The following is a 17,259-nucleotide window of genomic DNA, read 5'->3' as shown; positions in this document are numbered from 1 at the left end:
ACACACATGATTATAACCAAGGTTAACCAAATAACTAATTACGTATAGAATAGTTGAAGGAATACATATGCAATAAAATTAATATAACGCCCTCTAATAAATAAATAAAAACGAGAATAAATATTATAAATTAATAGCTCCGTCTATGCAACATATATTAAATTATTTTCCGTAAGTAAATACTGTATAATACATTATTCTATTTTTTTTAAGAATCATAAATCGACTCAGTCAATACCGGATAATTAACCGCCGTAAATAGAAACGGCCGCATATCAAAATACAATATAACGATACGCCGCTGGATTTCGGTTTTATCGAAACCGGATGACTCAGAGGGAGGAAAGGAAGGGGAGACAGATCAATTGCCCCTCAGTCTGGCCGGTTCTCGGTCTCCAAGGACTTCCATTGCCGTGATAAGAGAATGCCCACTCCGGCTTTTCCATTCCATTACGATAGAGCGGGACCTTAAATAAGACTCGATGTAATGAACTGTTGGAAATAACGAAGAAAAATTGAACTACCATTAACGAAACAATCAAATAGAGGATTCCCCTAAACATGTCAACGAGCAAGGTCCACCCCTATTATGAATATTTTGTCAACAGGGGATAATATTTCCCTTGACAACATTTCACAACGCTTTACAAAAAAATGTTAGCCATTTACACATGTATCATGTATAAACTATAACAGATTAAAGGTATTATTTTCCTCATAAAAAAAATACCTGAAAGAGAAATCAGATAAATGCTCTTTCAATAATTCTCCTTTCCAACTCGCGATAAGCAATTTCGTGAGAATTGGCCACCACTATATCAAGTTAAGGATGGTTATGGTTGCTCTCAAGCAATCTCCAGAATAATAAAAGCAAAAAAAGCTCTTTGATTTATGTTTAGATCGTTCACAAACAAAAAAAAAACACTAAAAATGTTAAAGAATGAGATAATGAAAATGTATTACAACACGAATCTAAAACTAAAATATACTATTTGATCTATTAAATTAATTTACTAATTTATTTTATAATCATCAGATTACTTTGGATTACTTTTCTAGTCAATAATCATATATACGTAAAACCACACGAAAATATTGTACTTAATCATATCGCTAAATTCTATTTGAAAAACAATGTTTAAACGTGGTCATGAAAACTTGGAGACGTATTGAACACCTTATAATTTATTCTAACAATCAAGTAAGCCGACGGTCAAAACAGTAAAAACAAAACAATAACTCCAAAACTGGAGTTTTTATTGAGACTCACAATAGACCCAGTTATACAAGGTGCGCTTTAAATAATGATTTAATTATAATAGTTCTAGAGAGTTACCAAGAGGCGAAGAGTAGCAAAACTACAGGAATAATAATAAAAAATATTATTTAGTAAAAATTACATGGAAAGAATTATTAATATCACAAAAAAAATTAAATAAAAATAAAATTGCGTGTGAATATTGTTGACCTCAATGAACAAAGCGAGAAGTTTAATGTAGGAAGACCGACAAACCAAAGAGAAAACTTTTCTTTAAAAAAACTGGGCTTTATGTAGGCAACAACAAAGCTCCCTTTTATGGTCAAATGAGGCCGGACTTGTTATTGCCTAAGTCGGGCGAAATCCAGTCGAAAGACAATTTAAATATAAGCGACCGTTGCGAGACAGTTCGTTGATCCGGGACGAAACGAATTCAAACGAGACGGATTCGTTGGATCTTTAGCCACACCCGATTCGTTTGAACTATTTTTATAGCGGAAACCTAACCTCAAACAACTTGTTTAGTATTTGTATTTATTGTGTGCATGCATTTGATTCGTTTATTTTTACGAGATATATTCACAGCAAAAGAAAATTTAATGGAGTAAGTAACTTTTAAAAAAAAATTTCGTCATCTTCATACCCAATATGAATTTAATCGGATAACGAATTAAAGATATATTTCAATTACAAATACCCAACATAATAAGGAAGATAATTAGTTCACGGTTTAGCAACTTGCTTATACAATAACCGATTTCCCCGCCCAATAAATAAGCTAAATTCAATTATAGTTCATCCCATTGTTCTTATGTATATGTTGTAATAATCTGACCCACAAATGTATTAGAAAAGTAGAATAATTTGTCTTGGAAATCCAAAGGCAACAGGCCAAAAATTATACTTAAGAGGGAAATAAAAGAGAAAAGCAACATAAAATGGAATGACAATAGTACTGGAATGTTAAAAGAGCCCCTCAATGTTCTGGCATCAATGCAATTGAGTAATTGTCCACAGATATGTGCTCTGATCATCCATGAGAAAATATTAAACCAAAACAATGAAAAATACAATGTAATTGATAAACTTATTATTTTATAAATTGTAAATGTTGGCATTTTAAGGATAAAACATATAAAGGCGGGTTAACCAAAAATAATGAAGCTTTACTTCAGGAGAAAGAAAAAAAAGCTGTTATACTTATGGTAATCAAAGGCTAAACAAATAATTTTCTAGGCATATAGAGTGGCGTTTTAGGTAGTGTCTTTAGAGGAAAATTGGAAAATACCAACAGGTATTCTATTTGTAGACAGTTCATCTTATACAGCCATTCTTGCTGACACTATTAAAGACACTTTAAGACAACTCAAAGATATTGGTATTCATATTGTATGTGTATCCATGGATTGTCTAGTCGATAGTAATTTGGTTTTAGCTGCAAACTTAGGTTCTAATATTGAAAACTTTTTATAGAATTTTGGTAATGTCTTTATTTTTTAGGGTGGAAAATTGATATTAATTCAGTAACTTCAACCATAAAACCATATTTCGAACATCCCCATTGCGGCACAATTTCAATATATTTTCAGTTATCTTCGCTTATAGGTATTTACCAAGACAGTTAAGTATGTCCTAAACCTACATTTTTTTCTTTCTTTCAGATAATTTAAAAGATTATTGGGCATCAAATATAACATTATGTCACAAAGATGATGTCATAGATTATGACTTAGTTGAATATGCCAAAAAAATTAACATTAACAACTTGCCAAAACATACAAGCCAAATATCAAATGACTGGACAATTATCAAGAAAAGGGTAGATAATTTTGGATTAAATAACATTTTTGTAATTATGTTTTTTAGCTCAAGTATGATGAAGAAGATATCAGTGAAACTGTAGCACATGCTTTAACATACTTAATGCAAATACAACATCCTGATTTTAAAACAGCTCAACCTACTATTACCTTTATTAGAATACTAGAATTTGTACAAAGCTTGGTTGATGTAAGCTACAAATCTACAATATGTTTGTTATTGTGTAATTAAGGTACTTATTTCAGGAAACAAGGATAGATCAATTAGAAGTTTGTTCTATGAATCCAGATTATGAGGATCATTGGAAACCATTGTTTGTTAAATACAATCACTATTTAAGAAATTTAAAGAAGATGACTATTGCCACACCCAGTCATTTATCAACTTTTAATATTTATGTAACAGGTAGGTAAAATCTCAATATATTTATGATATAAATATTAGTGGACTTAAACAAAGCATTTTTTATCATTATATCAATGTAATATATTCAAATTATTTATTACAGGAATTAGAGCTTCATTGCACTCACTACTACATATTTACACTGAACATATCTGTATTAAAAATAAGATAAAAGAGGCGAATCCTATGATTTCATTACCCTCTAGGTTAGACACTAGCAATATCAGTATAATGATCAGTGATATTCTGTAAGTTATTGTTTAAAATAAATTTTAATACTAAATTTGATATTATAGGCCCACAGCTTTAATTACCTACAAACATATAACATCTCTAGCAACAAGGACTCATTTAATAAAAGAAATGATCTGACACAAATTTTGAAATATAGCATGATTTACATATTTTAATAATAGCTATATGTATATTAACTTACATTCTTCAGATAATGGAACAGCAATAGTATCAGCCATAGTTTTGATCTGTAAAAAAATAATAAACATAATTAGATTAATAAAGCATAAATGAAACATACACCTGTTGATTTAAATTCATCTATATTACTAAATACTCTTTAAAATTTATACATACTTCTATAAAAGTAATAAATGATACTAAAACTTACATTTTCTAATAAAAAACATTTAATAAATTTGTCAAGATTTGTCAAAATTATTAATTTGGCAGATTATTTGAAAAAAAAATTGTGGCGAGTTGAATCTTACCTCAAAAATATAGTTTTCACCGAATATAGTAATATCTCAAGAAATATGTAAATTTTTCACTAACACTTCGACAATGCCAAATAATCGTACTCACTATACCAGCTCAGGCTACATTTATAGGAAAGCCACAAGGAACCAACATTTATAAACATCAAACTGTCTACGTTCCGTTCGCTATTTTTGTCGAACTTATACTCACTTGACGATAGTACTTTCCTTCTTTATCCTATAAGACAGTACCGAATACTGAGATCTAAAAAGCTGCCCCAACTAAAAAATGAATTAAATAAATTCAAACCGTCATTTAATTTCTTATAATGAATAATCGAATCTCATTGGCTGCTCAGCGCGGGATCCGTTATTTGGATTGGTGCAAATTAGACAAAGAGTACTGAAAAGCTAAATTTAAATTTCTACAACAAAGATGAATTTCTTAGTTTCGTTAATTTTAAACTGACTAAAAGGGCTTTATTTATATATGTATGACTCAGAAATATTTCTAGGATTATGCAGAATGTAAAGAACGAGTATTTTGATGGAAATAAAATAGCAAAATAATATTTTTATTCAATTTATTTTAACTTTGGCTAATAATCAAAAATATGGTTTATTTATTGAATAACTCTATTATTTTATAATGGATAAATTAAGGAAAATCATATAACAATAGATTGACCGTTGAAAAGTGGGCGATACACCAACGACCTTTCTTAACTGCAAATCTGTTTTTATTTTTTCATTTCTTTGACCTCGGTTATTCCGCGATATATTAATCATAATAGTTTTTTCGACATACAAATATAGGAAGAAATCGTTAAAATTAACGAACTTTTTACCGTATTAGACAGCAAATTTTATTATTTGTTTGTAACTGAGCATAAGTGGCAAATAAAATGATTCATTTATTATTTGATAATGTATCTTACAACGTATAAAACAATTGACCAATTAGCCTATAAAATACATACATAAGAATAGTTTATTATCAATATTAATTTTGTATATAATAGGCTAATAACTTTGTTTCATATGTATATAGTCTTGTAATCTATATTTTATTGATATAACAGTTAATAACTTTATTTTATTTTACTGAATAATCTTTAGTATACATTCAATATTATAATAAAAAATGTATTTAAATTTAAATGTAAATTAACAGTAAAATATAATTAGAATTGACACTATAGTGTAATACAGAATCAATGGAGTTATAAATATTTGCTAAACGATGTTTTAAAACTGTTTTAATTTGGGAAAAATGTTAGGCAACAAATGATACATCTGGTTGTCAGTATTTTTAATGTTTTGACGTTTCAAACATTTTACATTATATTTTGGAAAGTTGTTAATACACGCCAAGGTAATTAAAATGCATTAATTGCGTTGTATTGTATTTTTCAATGCATTTATTTAAATATAGATATTGTGTGCTGTATTTATTACGACTTGTTTCTTTTTAAAAATATGTTGTGCAATGCCTATATATTATTCTTAAAGTTCATGAATAATTTTTTAGATAGTACAAGATGTCACAAACGGTGCCCTTAATTCTTGAAGATATAGAACAGGGGGGTAAAGAATATGACGAAGAAGGAGGAATTGAAAATGATTTTTCATATAGGAACAATGTTGCTCAAGCAACTAAATCTATACGATTAGCTTTTTTACGTAAAGTATACGGACTACTTACAATGCAGATTTTCTTAACTGTGACTGTTGCATCAATATTTATGTTTACACCACCTATCAAAAGTTTTGTCCAAAGCAAGTAAGATAGTAATTAAGGATTTTGTTTTAACAATTTAATTCTTACAATTATTTTAGTGATTGGCTCATGATGTTTAGTTTTATTGGCAGTCTTATTATATTGATACCTTTACACATTAAGAGAAAGGAATCGCCAACTAATTTTATTCTCTTAACAGCTTTTGTAAGTGCTATTTTATTGATTTACTTGCATTATAATAAAATATCCATATGTTTTAGACTGCTATTCAAGCTTATACAATTGGTGTAATAGTCACTTTTTATTCCAAAACTATAGTTTTGGAAGCCTTATTGCTGACTTTTTTGGTATTAGGTGGATTAACCCTTTATACATTCCAAAGTAAACGTGATTTTTCCACATGGTATTCAGGGTAAGTGTTTTTAAAATATATTATAATATAAGTGAATGCTGTATATTTTAGATTATTTGCTGGATTGATAATTTTGATTGTTGGAGGATTTATGCAGATTTTCTTGCAATCACCAATTTTGGAATTGCTGATAGGATTTGCAGGTGCTTTTATATTCTGTTTGTTCATTATCTATGATACCAAATTAATAATGGATACATTATCTGCAGAAGAATATATTTTAGCAACTATCAACTTGTACTTAGATATCATAAATTTGTTTTTGTATATACTGAGAATTTTACAAGCTGTTAGCCGACAATAAGATAATGTAATATATTTTACTATTTTATTATTAATATTTCAAAGGTTATATATGTAATTGTTCACTATGTATGTATTTCTTTAATGTGATATATTAAATGTTTTAAAACATACTTTGATGAAATACCTGCTATCATTTTCCTGAAGATATAGTATTATGTATATTTCAAGTTGTATTGTAAAGCTTTTTTGAAACAAAGGCAATCACTACAAAATAAAAGTATTAGTGCATATAGAATTATAGTAGACATATGGTATAGCAATATAAGCCTATAAAAATAAGAAACGCGTTTAATTTTGTAGCCTTTTATTCAATATAACATTTTTTATAATAAAAATATTTTTATTCAATTATATATTTATTGGAGAAATGTGATATTATAGATCTCAATTTTGGTTAAGATACTGTCTATAAATATTTAACAAATAACAAAATAAGTAACATCAATCATTAGACATTTAAATAGTAAAATATAAATAAGCAAATACTTACACAACAACAAAAAACATTTTAAAAACAAACCATTTGTCTGGAAGCATCACAACCTTAGGAAGCAGAAATATATATATATATATATATATATATATATATACCCTGTGAAACACAGGCAAAGTATTTGAGAAAATGTACTCTAGCCTTTTAAGTAACATTTTAAAATTGGAGATTCGCTATATCACAATATTCATCAAAAATATATCTTGACTAGAAGTGTTTAGGAACTTAAATAGAATTGATTGTATCAGTTTCACTCCTCAATTCCGTTTCCTCTTTGTTGGCATTAATGAGCAAATCAAAATCACTGCCAGATAAAGATTTGCTGATCAGTCGTTCCCATTGCTCAGGCGTAGCAGGTGCTTCGTTAATATTTTTCAATGTGTCCATATTAGTTGCTTCATCTAAAATAATATATATTCATGTTAAGTTATGTTAAGTTGATTTTATAAAAAAAACAGTTTTATACAATAGTTTCTTGTCGCTTTGACAATTTCATGGTAATGACATTGACATTATGGTATTTGACACATTTCAAAAACACAATCTAGTTAATTTCATTACAAGTAGTGAAACTTAGTAATCCAGTCTTACAATTATTAAAATAAATGACAATTAGGTGATAGTCAAAACATTGCGAAGAAAACATCACTTTATGATCAAACTTCAATGATACCTCATTGTTATTAAAGATGTCCAAAAACTACTAAGTCATGATTGAACACAATTCTATTGCGATCCAGGTCACATTCCTGGATCTTCTTTTATTTTCTTCTTATCAGCATCGCCAAATATTTTAGGAGAATTGATTCCTTTCTTTTCGGCCCACAGATTGGATGTTAAAGATGAACTTGGATATTTCACATGTATTAACGGAGAAAAATTTAATGGGCCGAGTTTCCATTTCTGAATCGCTGCGAAATAAGAAAAGCAACAAAACTGACCCATTATTTAAACGAATCATTCGAGAGCCATGAGAGCGAATAACGTGCGAAAAAATCGTAGTTGAAGCCCAGAGAAGCATCACAAACGATCGCAAAGCTCGTATTGGCAGCAAGAATGGTACAGATACAAAGTATCTGCCACTGTCAACAACTAATGCAACTGAAGCAGGTGATTAATGAACACAGACAGAATTTGTCGATGGAAAACATATTGTCTTTCAGTATGATAATCTTAGAAAACACACATCTTAATATATAACTCTGAGTATAACTGATCCGCTGACCATTTGTTCAGTTTTTTCATAATGTCAGAAGTTCATTAGTGACGGAATTATTCAAGTTATACAGCAAAATGCTTATAACATGATTTAAATGCAAACTATGTATGAATACGAACGTACTGTCATAGCAACTTAATATTTAGTACAATACTGATAATAAGCTACTAGTTAAAATCAGCCTGCAAATTCATACTTACTCTGATATCCACTTTGGGCTCTAATTGCCTCCTGCTTAATGATAATTTCATTGGTAATATAGGCTTCTCTCCTTATTCTATGCCTGAGCTCTTTAGACATATCCGGTATACACCACTTAACGATAATCATTAAAAAAACAACTAAATTCTCGAAAATAACAACAAATGTCAACCGGACTGCTAAAATATGCCAATACATTGAATTCTGTTCATACTTCTTGGATGACCAAGGAGGATACCGATAGTCTGGATACCTAAAATAACAGATGTTCCTTTTTTTTGATATATTGGCAAGTAATTAAACGCTTACCGGCAAAATTGCTCGGACATGTAATTTCGTGGCCGTGAATCTTTATCAAAATCAGATGTGTTAAAAAACGCAAGTGAATTATTAACATATCCTTCTAGGGTTCCATTCTTAAAGATATATGTTCTGTAAACAAGTCTTGGGATAAAATCTGATGTAAAAGCTATGATAAAACCCTAAAATAAAATATAATATCATAATACTATACATAATATAATATATATATATATATATATATATATATATATATATATATATATATATATATATATATATATAAAGATAAAAAGTAGACATTTTAATGCTATATCTCCCGAGTTACATACGTTTGTAATTACTGATAATTTTCCAATCGAGTCCAATATTCTGTACCATATGCCAATATCACTAACTCTTTGCGAAACAGGCCTCCTATAAAACGTTAATAATTTTTTGGCGTCCAGTCGCATTTCTAAGACGTTGTTTAGGAGAGCGAAAAACGGAGCCAGAGGGAATGCTGCCACGAATATGGTCACAAAACCATATTGGAGCACTATAAAACATATTTCAACAGGGTACAGGTAGAAGCAACATTTTGTAAGTCTTACCCATTTCCAGATACTCCGGAAATAGACTCCTCGGGCCCCATTCAACCAGCTTAAAATCCTTCAGCCACTGTGGTCGACTGCCTTTCTGTGATGCCTGATCGGTTTTACATTTTGCCTAAAATGTAGCCATAATTCATATATTATTAAGTTTACTCGTCAAATTACTAACCTTCAGCGTATTCAACCATTTAAAGAACAATGGAAAAATCATCTCTAAAATCGTATTCATAGTCTGTTTTCCTACCATAATGACCGCAAGTTGGATGCACAACTCCATCAAACACCCACCAGGACCACACTATAAAAAAATAACAATAACAAAAATTATAACATAAAAAAATTTATCACCTCTTCTTGGCGATATCCAAAGATACGGTTATATTTTCTTGGAGTACCGATGAATTTACCTTTAAAGAAAGCAATATAAAATATGGATGCGTAATAATTTACAAATTGAAGAAGATATATCTTCAAAGTAAGAGAATCGTCAAATTCTGTTTGGGTCCTCAGTAATTCAAATTCTGTTAAATATTGAGCTACGTATGTATAAATCTGCAAGGTAAATGATTTTACAAATACGCATATGGCCAGGATAACTACTTGATATAACTTACGTAATTGAATATGAAAATGCTGACTAGATTTATACAAGCAGCGGTAACGGTAGTGAACAATATTGCTGAACTGTTGTTTACTTTATCAGAATGGACCTCCAAAGCTACCAACATGGACATCCTATACAAAACAACGGCTACAACTGCAGCAACTGCCAAGCTAATCTATAAAATACATTAATTGCCATCTAAATGAAATTTTTCAAAGCAAGTGAGTTTATTGTTTTATTAATTTTAGTAAAAAGTTATTCATCCTTTGATACTTTAATCAAATCTCAACGAAGAGTTCATCACCGTCATTGATCAATAATTAAAAGGTTTAATTATATTAATCTCTGATGACAATTTTTCCTTTTAATACATTTTCCTGGTGTATTCAGTAAAGTTTTTAAAAAAGAATTAATAAAACATTGTTTTAAAATAACTGTTCAACACATTTAAAATAAAACCACAATGTTTTGTTATTAAAGTAGTTCCCAGTGAACTGATAGTTGTTCCTTTTAATAACATAATTTATGATCTGTCTTTTATCATATATATTTTTCCTTCTACAGAAAAATGATAAACGATTTTTGAATAATTAATAATACAGGATAATTTTTGAATATAAAAATCAGCTTCGAAATTGTCTCGAATTACATAACATCTAATAAAAGTAACATGCAACAATACCAATCCACAGAGGTTTTTTTTATTCTAATCGGTATCGTTGATAATGAATTATTACAAGCATAAATTTACAACTCGTGCGGATTAATCAAAATAACCGCGATCCTATGTATACTTTCGTTGCATGTCTTAATTCACACTTTGGAAGATGAATCTCTTTGGAAAAAATATATTTACTACACTCCTCTAAAGTCAAGGCTTACCAAAAACTAGTGTCATAAATTCTTCTGTACAACTGAGATCTAACATGTGTTCTGTATGTAACATGAGTTAATAAAATATTTAGTTCAAGAGTGAGTCAGCTAAGTCATGTTGCATCGATCTAAACAAGTGGTAGTAAGAAAGCGCTATGTTTGGCGAGGACGCGGACTGAGGCAGAAATTCTAATTCAATCTGTACCAGCGTACCCTTCAACATGTTTCTTCAAATCAAACAAAAATAGTGAATATGGAAAACTCAATTTTGACCATTCATATTAGCGTGGGTCTACACTGAATAACTTAGTAATATTAAATGGAAAGTATATTTTATTATTTTATGTGTAGAAATGAAATCATAGAATTTAACAATTATTGACATTGTTACGGAAATATTATGAATAGATAATTTCCCTAAATATCAGTTTCAAAAAAATTACCGGGTTGGAAATTAAAACAAATTAAAGCAATCTAAAATTCAGTGCGGCTTGTATAATGATAATAAAAAAGCGATAGCTTCAAAAAAAGTTTGTATTATTCTTATTAGGTATTATTAAATAAGTTTTGTAGAAATTTAACTACACGGTATATTACTTACCAATAATAGTACAACCGAAAAGCTAAATATAGTCATCGGTACTTTAATTTTCCAGAATGGTACGTGGGGTTCCATTGTGTTCGTTACAATATTCACCGATTTTTTCTTCACGTGTGCCAATCTAGCCAAGTATTGCGGTCGCGGATGTTCTTCTTGTACATCAAATCCGGTTAGATCCCATCGATGAGTTATCTCAGCAGAATAACGTTTCCACATTTCCAAGAAGGTGGTGGCTGTAAACCAATCCCATAATTTTTTATAGCGACAAACTTAAATATATTTTTACCCCAAAACGACATGAATATCGCATAAAATACAGTGGTAGGGTTATCAAAGAGATAAGTTATTCTAGAGTGGATGCAGCTTTCTTTCAAATCCCAGTAGTCACACCACTTATCACATAATGGACACATTTTCGTTCCCAAATCCAAATTACATATATCATTACTAAATATCAGGCGAGACATTATATTTCATACTATATACAAGAAAATTAACATTACCTGGGTTTATAATCATACATGGTTGATAACGAATAAATAAAACATGCTAAGCCCACAATGGCTGGAAGAATCAAAATGTGCGTGTAATATCCCAACCAAGCAAAATATAGCGCTATTTTAACACCAAAGTATTCTTTGACACAATCTAAGGGTTGATACCTGTACCATTTATAAACATTGGCCCATTCGGTGTAAAGAAGGTTCCGAATAGTACCTGGTGTTCTCAGATCTCCCTAAAAACACCATAACTCTTATAAACTGTATATAACTGTATACTTTTCATACATCATGAAGCGGATATGCGGCTGTGTAAATTTCATCATTCAGCAGTCTCTCGATGCCGAAAGCAAAATCATCGTTGAAATTATTGCTGAATCTTTTTCTATCTAATATAAATTGGATTATTCGAGAATGAATAGCAGGTGTAAAAAAACATGGAGACTCTATATCAAATCTGGAAGAATTTCGCTATCCATCATAAGTTTAGATATTTCCCTTATAAAAAACTTACAAATATTCCCTGTCTCTACTGTAAATGGCAGTAAATCGTTGTTGAGCTTTTTCAGGAAACTTTTCCCTATCTATAAGAATATAAGACTTGACTTTTTCCCATTGATCAGTAATTTCATCTAATAAAAAATTAGTTTGGCGAGACACTTGTCTTAAAGCTGGAATCTAATTAAAATATTATTAGATTAAAATTATCAACACAAAACAAACATATATTATTAATATATTTCATTTAAATAACAAATCTAAAAAAATATTAGGACAATAATACAATTTTGAGGGATTTCCAAAAGATGGACTTCTGTAACTATATTCATATGATCAGGAAAATTAAAATTAAATGGCTAGGCTATGGAAAACACTTTTAAACAAATTAAATAAAAAAAATCCCTCAATTTTAATTCACACTATGTATAAATACGATAGAGCATCAATTTTGTTTTATTGATTTTAATAAATGTTCCATCATATTGTTTAATTAAAAATCAAACAAGCCATTGATTATATAAGTCATATTCTTAACAATAAATAAAGCCATTACACACAGTCCCATAAAAGTAAACTGTAAAATAATGTAACCCAGGTTAGTGATTGGAGTATCATTGAAACTAAACTGAAAAAGTGCAATACCTTTTGGGTGAAAAAATAACCAGCACTATCAAACAAATTTAATCGGTATTCTTTGGGCAGTTTGCATAATTCCTAAGGGTAAATAGAGCATGCTTTATTGTGTATTTGTGTAATATATAAACACTCAAATGCATAATGTATCTAAGCCAAATGTTTACCTGCTTCATGGGCATTCTCAACTTTAAAATTTCACTATATCTTCTTAAAACTTCCTTTGGTGCATGTATCTATAACATAGTAAAATGTTATATATGTGTATTAGTTATAAAACATAAAGCAAAATTATTGTCACTATTATTATTGTATTTAATTTTGTTATATATCAAAACCAAATATTTTTCATATCGAATATACCTTCAAAAAATTCAAGGCATTTTCAACTTTTGGCTCATATTCAATCTCTAATCCCTCTTTTATCAAATTCTCCTCAAAAATTTGTCTCTTCTCTATTGCATCCTCCTCATAATTATCCCAGGCCAAAACAAAATCCACAGATCTTAAACATACCATAATAAACTACATATTCCTTGTAATATAATAGAAACAATAAACAAATACCTTATACCATCCTTGAAATATATTGTTGGCTGAGGACAGGTGTTCTTTTCACAGTTACAAAATTGTTTGTTCATATTGTTCACGTTTATATGATTAGATGGCCCCTCATCAAATGACTGCTTAGAATTTGGATGAATTATTATAACAGGTGTATGAGGTCTGGTATTATCTGTAAAATCTCTTAAAAAATAAATCAATATTATGTACATTCAAAAATATGTTTTAGTTAAGCAATAAACAGTAAACTAATATAATGCTAGGTTCTTAACGTAGCAAATTAACACCACTCTGAAAATTACTCATCTTGTCATTTATATAAAAAATAAAATCAATAATAAAAGTTGAGGTGTGACCAATTTAGCTAATTATACAGGCTTAATTGAATAATAAAGTAACATTACCTGTTAGTATCCATAACATCATCCAAGTCTTCAGCACTTTTATAAAAACTACCTACAGACATTGCAGATATATCATTGTGAGGATTAGAATTATCATAACCAGATTTAAAGCTTTTGTTCATGAAAGGTTTATAATATTTCTTTCCTGCATTGTTTTGATCAAAATCATTTGGCAAATCTAATGGGTTAGAGATTGAATTCCATTGTCTAATTGGTAATGTTTGTGTGTTCTTTCCCCTATAACAATATATACTTTAACTAATATAAAAATATAAAATAGTTATTGTACCTTTTATGTAAATTTTCCTTCTGGTATTCAACATCTGGTGAAGATGAACTTCTAAGTAGTACATATTTTTCATTTCCTTTGGATTTAGAAGCAATTAGTTCAGATGTATCTCTTTTAGACATTAATTTTTTTGAAACTCTTGGTTTTATTTTACAAATAGTCAAGTTATTGGCATACCTAAAAACTGCTTCCTAGTTTTATTTTTGAGTGTATAAAAATAGATGAAGCAAAATGAAATACAATATAATAATATAACTTTTAGAAATCCAATTGCAAAGTATTTTAAAGAAAATTTAGTACTTACGTTAATGTAGTAATTATAAAACTGTTAAAATGAAAATATTAATTATTTTTGTCATTTTTCTCATATAACCTAAAAGAAATAAAACAATTACCTGCTCTTTATGTAAAAATGAATAGTCAAAACATATATATTTATATAATTTTTTAATTCGTCCTTGCAAAAAATGTTATATGTTAAAATAAATGGCTGAATGGTCACAAAATTCAGGAAAAAGCAACACAACATAAACGTACTTTCAAAGTTCAATTTTTCAATTTCTGGTTGCATATCAGTTTAAAAGTTCAATATATATTACAATAACAATAACAACTTGTTATTTTATCTACCACTAAAAGTATTTATTTACATCTCTACAAAAGATAAGAATATTGCTCGATAATAACAGATTTGTTGTAAACTTTCCATCATAACGTAAGATAATTTATATATTATTATAACAATGTGCGAAATGAGCCTCCCAGAAACATTTGTAAATGGTTTTCATGATGAAAAAGAAGTACGTAGGATGACTTACAACCCATTGGGCAACACTGGTATAAATGTAAGCAAAATATCATTGGGTACTGGTGGATTTTCCTATTTCTATGGGTAGCTATATTTTACTATGGATTATATATATGTATTATATGTCTGGTTTAAATATGTTTTAGAGATTATGATATTGACGAATGCAAAAAAACTGTACATGAAGCTATAAAACGGGGTGTTAATTTTATTGATACCGCAGCTTGGTACGGTCATGGTGAATCTGAGAAAATACTTGGCTTGGTTAGTATATATGTAATTAAATACATGTATTTAATTGAAAAGCGCAATTCCTCTTATGCAACTTATTACACACTGTTTTAATATAATACCCATAACTACTATACTACCACTATAATATACATTTTAACAGTGTTTAGAAGGCATTCCAAGGCAAGCATATTATTTAGGAACAAAATGTTGCCGTTATGAAAAAGATCCAAAGTGTATGTTTAATTTTTCTGCCGAGAGAACTAGAAAGAGCATTAATGAATCCTTAAGCCGTCTTAAATTGGATTATGTTGATATAATACAGGTGAATAAATTATTTATTATCTAAGTTTATATCGTATTTCATATTTTATTAATAGTGTCATGACATCGAGTTTGCACCAAACTTAGATATTGTTATAAACGAAACACTTCCAACACTACAAGAAATATGTAGATCCGGCAAAGCAAATCACATAGGAATTACCGGTTATCCACTAAGTGTTTTAAAAGAATGCGTCGAAAAGTCTAAAGTTCCTATAGATACAATTTTAACTTATTGCAGATCAAGTATGATCGATAATACATTGGATAATTATACAGAATTTTTCAAAGTAAGTTAATTCCATACTATTTAGTGAAACAAATTAATTTAAAATATGTTAATATTTAGTCTAGAAAAATGGGCATAATACAAGCAGCAGTTCATGCAATGGGTTTATTAACAAATGATGGTCCACAAACTTGGCACCCTGCAGTGGATCATATAAAACAAGTCTGTAGTCAAGCAAGAGAGTATTGCAAGGTAGATGAATATGCTGATATTTATTATAAATATATATTTAGTCTAAGGAATATTGCAGAGTGAAAATATCGAACTAGGAAAACTTGCTTTGTATCATGCATTGCAACACCAACAAGCAGGTGATACCATTTTGATTGGTATTAAAACAAGAACTTTGTTAAACTACAATTTAGATGTATTGTTTAATGGCTTATCGCCAGAGGAACATGAGGCTTATCAAGAAGTCAAAAAGTATGAATAAAATATATTCATATTAAATAATTTATTAATTTATTTTGATTTGTAGAATTTTACAGAAATTACCACCACAAAGTCATTGGGAAAATGTGGAATTGGAACAATATAAAGCCAAACTATCAAAATCCAATTAAAGTTATTCATGTTTTCAAATATATAATTGTCAACATATTTGAAAAATTTCAATATTAATAATAGGATTGTTATATAAAATATAATATTATAAAATAGTAATATAGTGCAAACGATGCAATTAAATATTTTCCTGTATTGAGGGTTACATAACAATATATAACATTTATAAATGACTCTTAATATATCAACAATTTGTGCGATATGTAATATATATATATATATATATATATATACATATCTTATAACTATACTCACAGAGAATACTCTATAACTATACTTTAGTAAGTGATGTGTGTGAAAAATGTAATTCTAAATCCTCATCATGCTATAAGTTCTGAGTATTGGGTTGCCCAGCAATGCTTTGCTATATAAAAATAAATCCGATTAGTGTTCAATAAGCCAATATATTTATTTTGTATTTCATTATGAAGCCCCTTACTATACAATTTCTAAAACAAAAATGTCTGTATTATAGGTAATAGAAGAGAGGAGATATATCTTCTGACTTTTTCCGGATTTGAGAGTTAACTATTTCAGTGACTGTAGCTTGTATACTGTGCAATATTCCTTTTTGTATCTAGTGATTCACATTTAATGATATATTTTTCTGGA

The 17,259-nt window shown here is 29.0% G+C and overlaps 5 protein-coding genes across 27 annotated transcripts in view; 3 read left to right on the top strand and 2 right to left on the bottom strand.

Moving 5' to 3' along the window:
- stai (stathmin) overlaps window positions 1-4,457 on the bottom strand; it is a 66,836-nt gene extending 62,379 nt beyond the window's left edge. For 6 of the 9 annotated variants that reach the window (XM_076414395.1, XM_076414403.1, XM_076414397.1 and 3 more), the window contains exons 1-2: window positions 4,210-4,349; window positions 3,921-3,966 (exon numbers count right to left, since the gene is read on the bottom strand). In XM_076414395.1, coding sequence (XP_076270510.1) covers window positions 3,921-3,957 — 37 coding nt within the window. In that variant the 5' untranslated portion in view covers window positions 3,958-3,966; window positions 4,210-4,349. Of the gene's footprint in view, window positions 1-3,920; window positions 3,967-4,209 lie in introns of all 9 variants that reach the window. The other 3 variants (XM_076414402.1, XM_076414410.1, XM_076414409.1) reach the window with 3 other exon arrangements.
- LOC143202698 (uncharacterized) lies at window positions 1,723-4,018 on the top strand. The gene is made up of 10 exons (XM_076414393.1): window positions 1,723-1,863; window positions 2,132-2,332; window positions 2,383-2,463; window positions 2,516-2,705; window positions 2,759-2,863; window positions 2,920-3,077; window positions 3,125-3,268; window positions 3,325-3,484; window positions 3,588-3,732; window positions 3,781-4,018. The coding sequence occupies exons 1-10, from the start codon at window positions 1,804-1,806 to the stop codon at window positions 3,854-3,856; spliced, it is 1,320 nt and encodes a 439-aa protein (XP_076270508.1). The 5' UTR covers window positions 1,723-1,803; the 3' UTR covers window positions 3,857-4,018.
- Window positions 4,458-5,432: 975 nt separating the features above from the next.
- On the top strand, window positions 5,433-6,939 carry LOC143202704 (protein lifeguard 4). Of its 2 annotated transcripts, none has more exons than XM_076414418.1 (5): window positions 5,433-5,572; window positions 5,729-5,980; window positions 6,037-6,142; window positions 6,199-6,350; window positions 6,402-6,939. In XM_076414418.1, the coding sequence occupies exons 2-5, from the start codon at window positions 5,739-5,741 to the stop codon at window positions 6,652-6,654; spliced, it is 753 nt and encodes a 250-aa protein (XP_076270533.1). In that variant the 5' UTR covers window positions 5,433-5,572; window positions 5,729-5,738; the 3' UTR covers window positions 6,655-6,939. The 2 variants fall into 2 exon arrangements, with proteins under 2 accessions (XP_076270533.1, XP_076270534.1); XM_076414419.1 differs by having other exon boundaries at window positions 5,571-5,678.
- A 4-nt stretch (window positions 6,940-6,943) lies between these two features.
- Window positions 6,944-15,028, bottom strand: subdued (anoctamin 1). Of its 14 annotated transcripts, none has more exons than XM_076414370.1 (21): window positions 14,827-15,015; window positions 14,736-14,756; window positions 14,432-14,608; window positions 14,143-14,379; window positions 13,742-13,921; window positions 13,538-13,679; window positions 13,342-13,410; window positions 13,184-13,255; window positions 12,555-12,718; window positions 12,329-12,497; window positions 12,044-12,276; window positions 11,827-11,987; window positions 11,541-11,773; window positions 10,077-10,241; window positions 9,811-10,014; window positions 9,632-9,760; window positions 9,463-9,577; window positions 9,202-9,407; window positions 8,879-9,051; window positions 8,569-8,822; window positions 6,944-7,550 (listed from the first exon to the last, which is right to left on the bottom strand). In XM_076414370.1, exons 1-21 carry the CDS (start codon window positions 15,000-15,002, stop codon window positions 7,375-7,377), a joined length of 3,456 nt encoding a protein of 1,151 aa, XP_076270485.1. In that variant the 5' UTR covers window positions 15,003-15,015; the 3' UTR covers window positions 6,944-7,374. The 14 variants fall into 14 exon arrangements, with proteins under 14 accessions (XP_076270485.1, XP_076270488.1, XP_076270489.1 ...); XM_076414373.1 differs by having other exon boundaries at window positions 14,432-14,615; window positions 14,827-14,987; XM_076414374.1 differs by having other exon boundaries at window positions 14,432-14,622; window positions 14,827-14,935.
- Window positions 15,029-15,102: 74 nt separating this feature from the next.
- On the top strand, window positions 15,103-17,045 carry LOC143202702 (uncharacterized). Its single transcript, XM_076414413.1, has 7 exons — window positions 15,103-15,323; window positions 15,386-15,503; window positions 15,634-15,795; window positions 15,851-16,084; window positions 16,144-16,275; window positions 16,334-16,506; window positions 16,562-17,045. The coding sequence occupies exons 1-7, from the start codon at window positions 15,175-15,177 to the stop codon at window positions 16,644-16,646; spliced, it is 1,053 nt and encodes a 350-aa protein (XP_076270528.1). The 5' UTR covers window positions 15,103-15,174; the 3' UTR covers window positions 16,647-17,045.
- Window positions 17,046-17,259: the final 214 nt, after the last annotated feature.

The sequence above is a fragment of the Rhynchophorus ferrugineus genome, unplaced genomic scaffold (assembly GCF_030347505.1).
Source record: "Rhynchophorus ferrugineus isolate W39M unplaced genomic scaffold, kcgeb_rfMv2 rfM9, whole genome shotgun sequence".
Taxonomy (NCBI): Eukaryota; Metazoa; Arthropoda; class Insecta; order Coleoptera; family Curculionidae; genus Rhynchophorus; species Rhynchophorus ferrugineus.
This window is presented reverse-complemented; position numbering and strand designations above follow the sequence as displayed.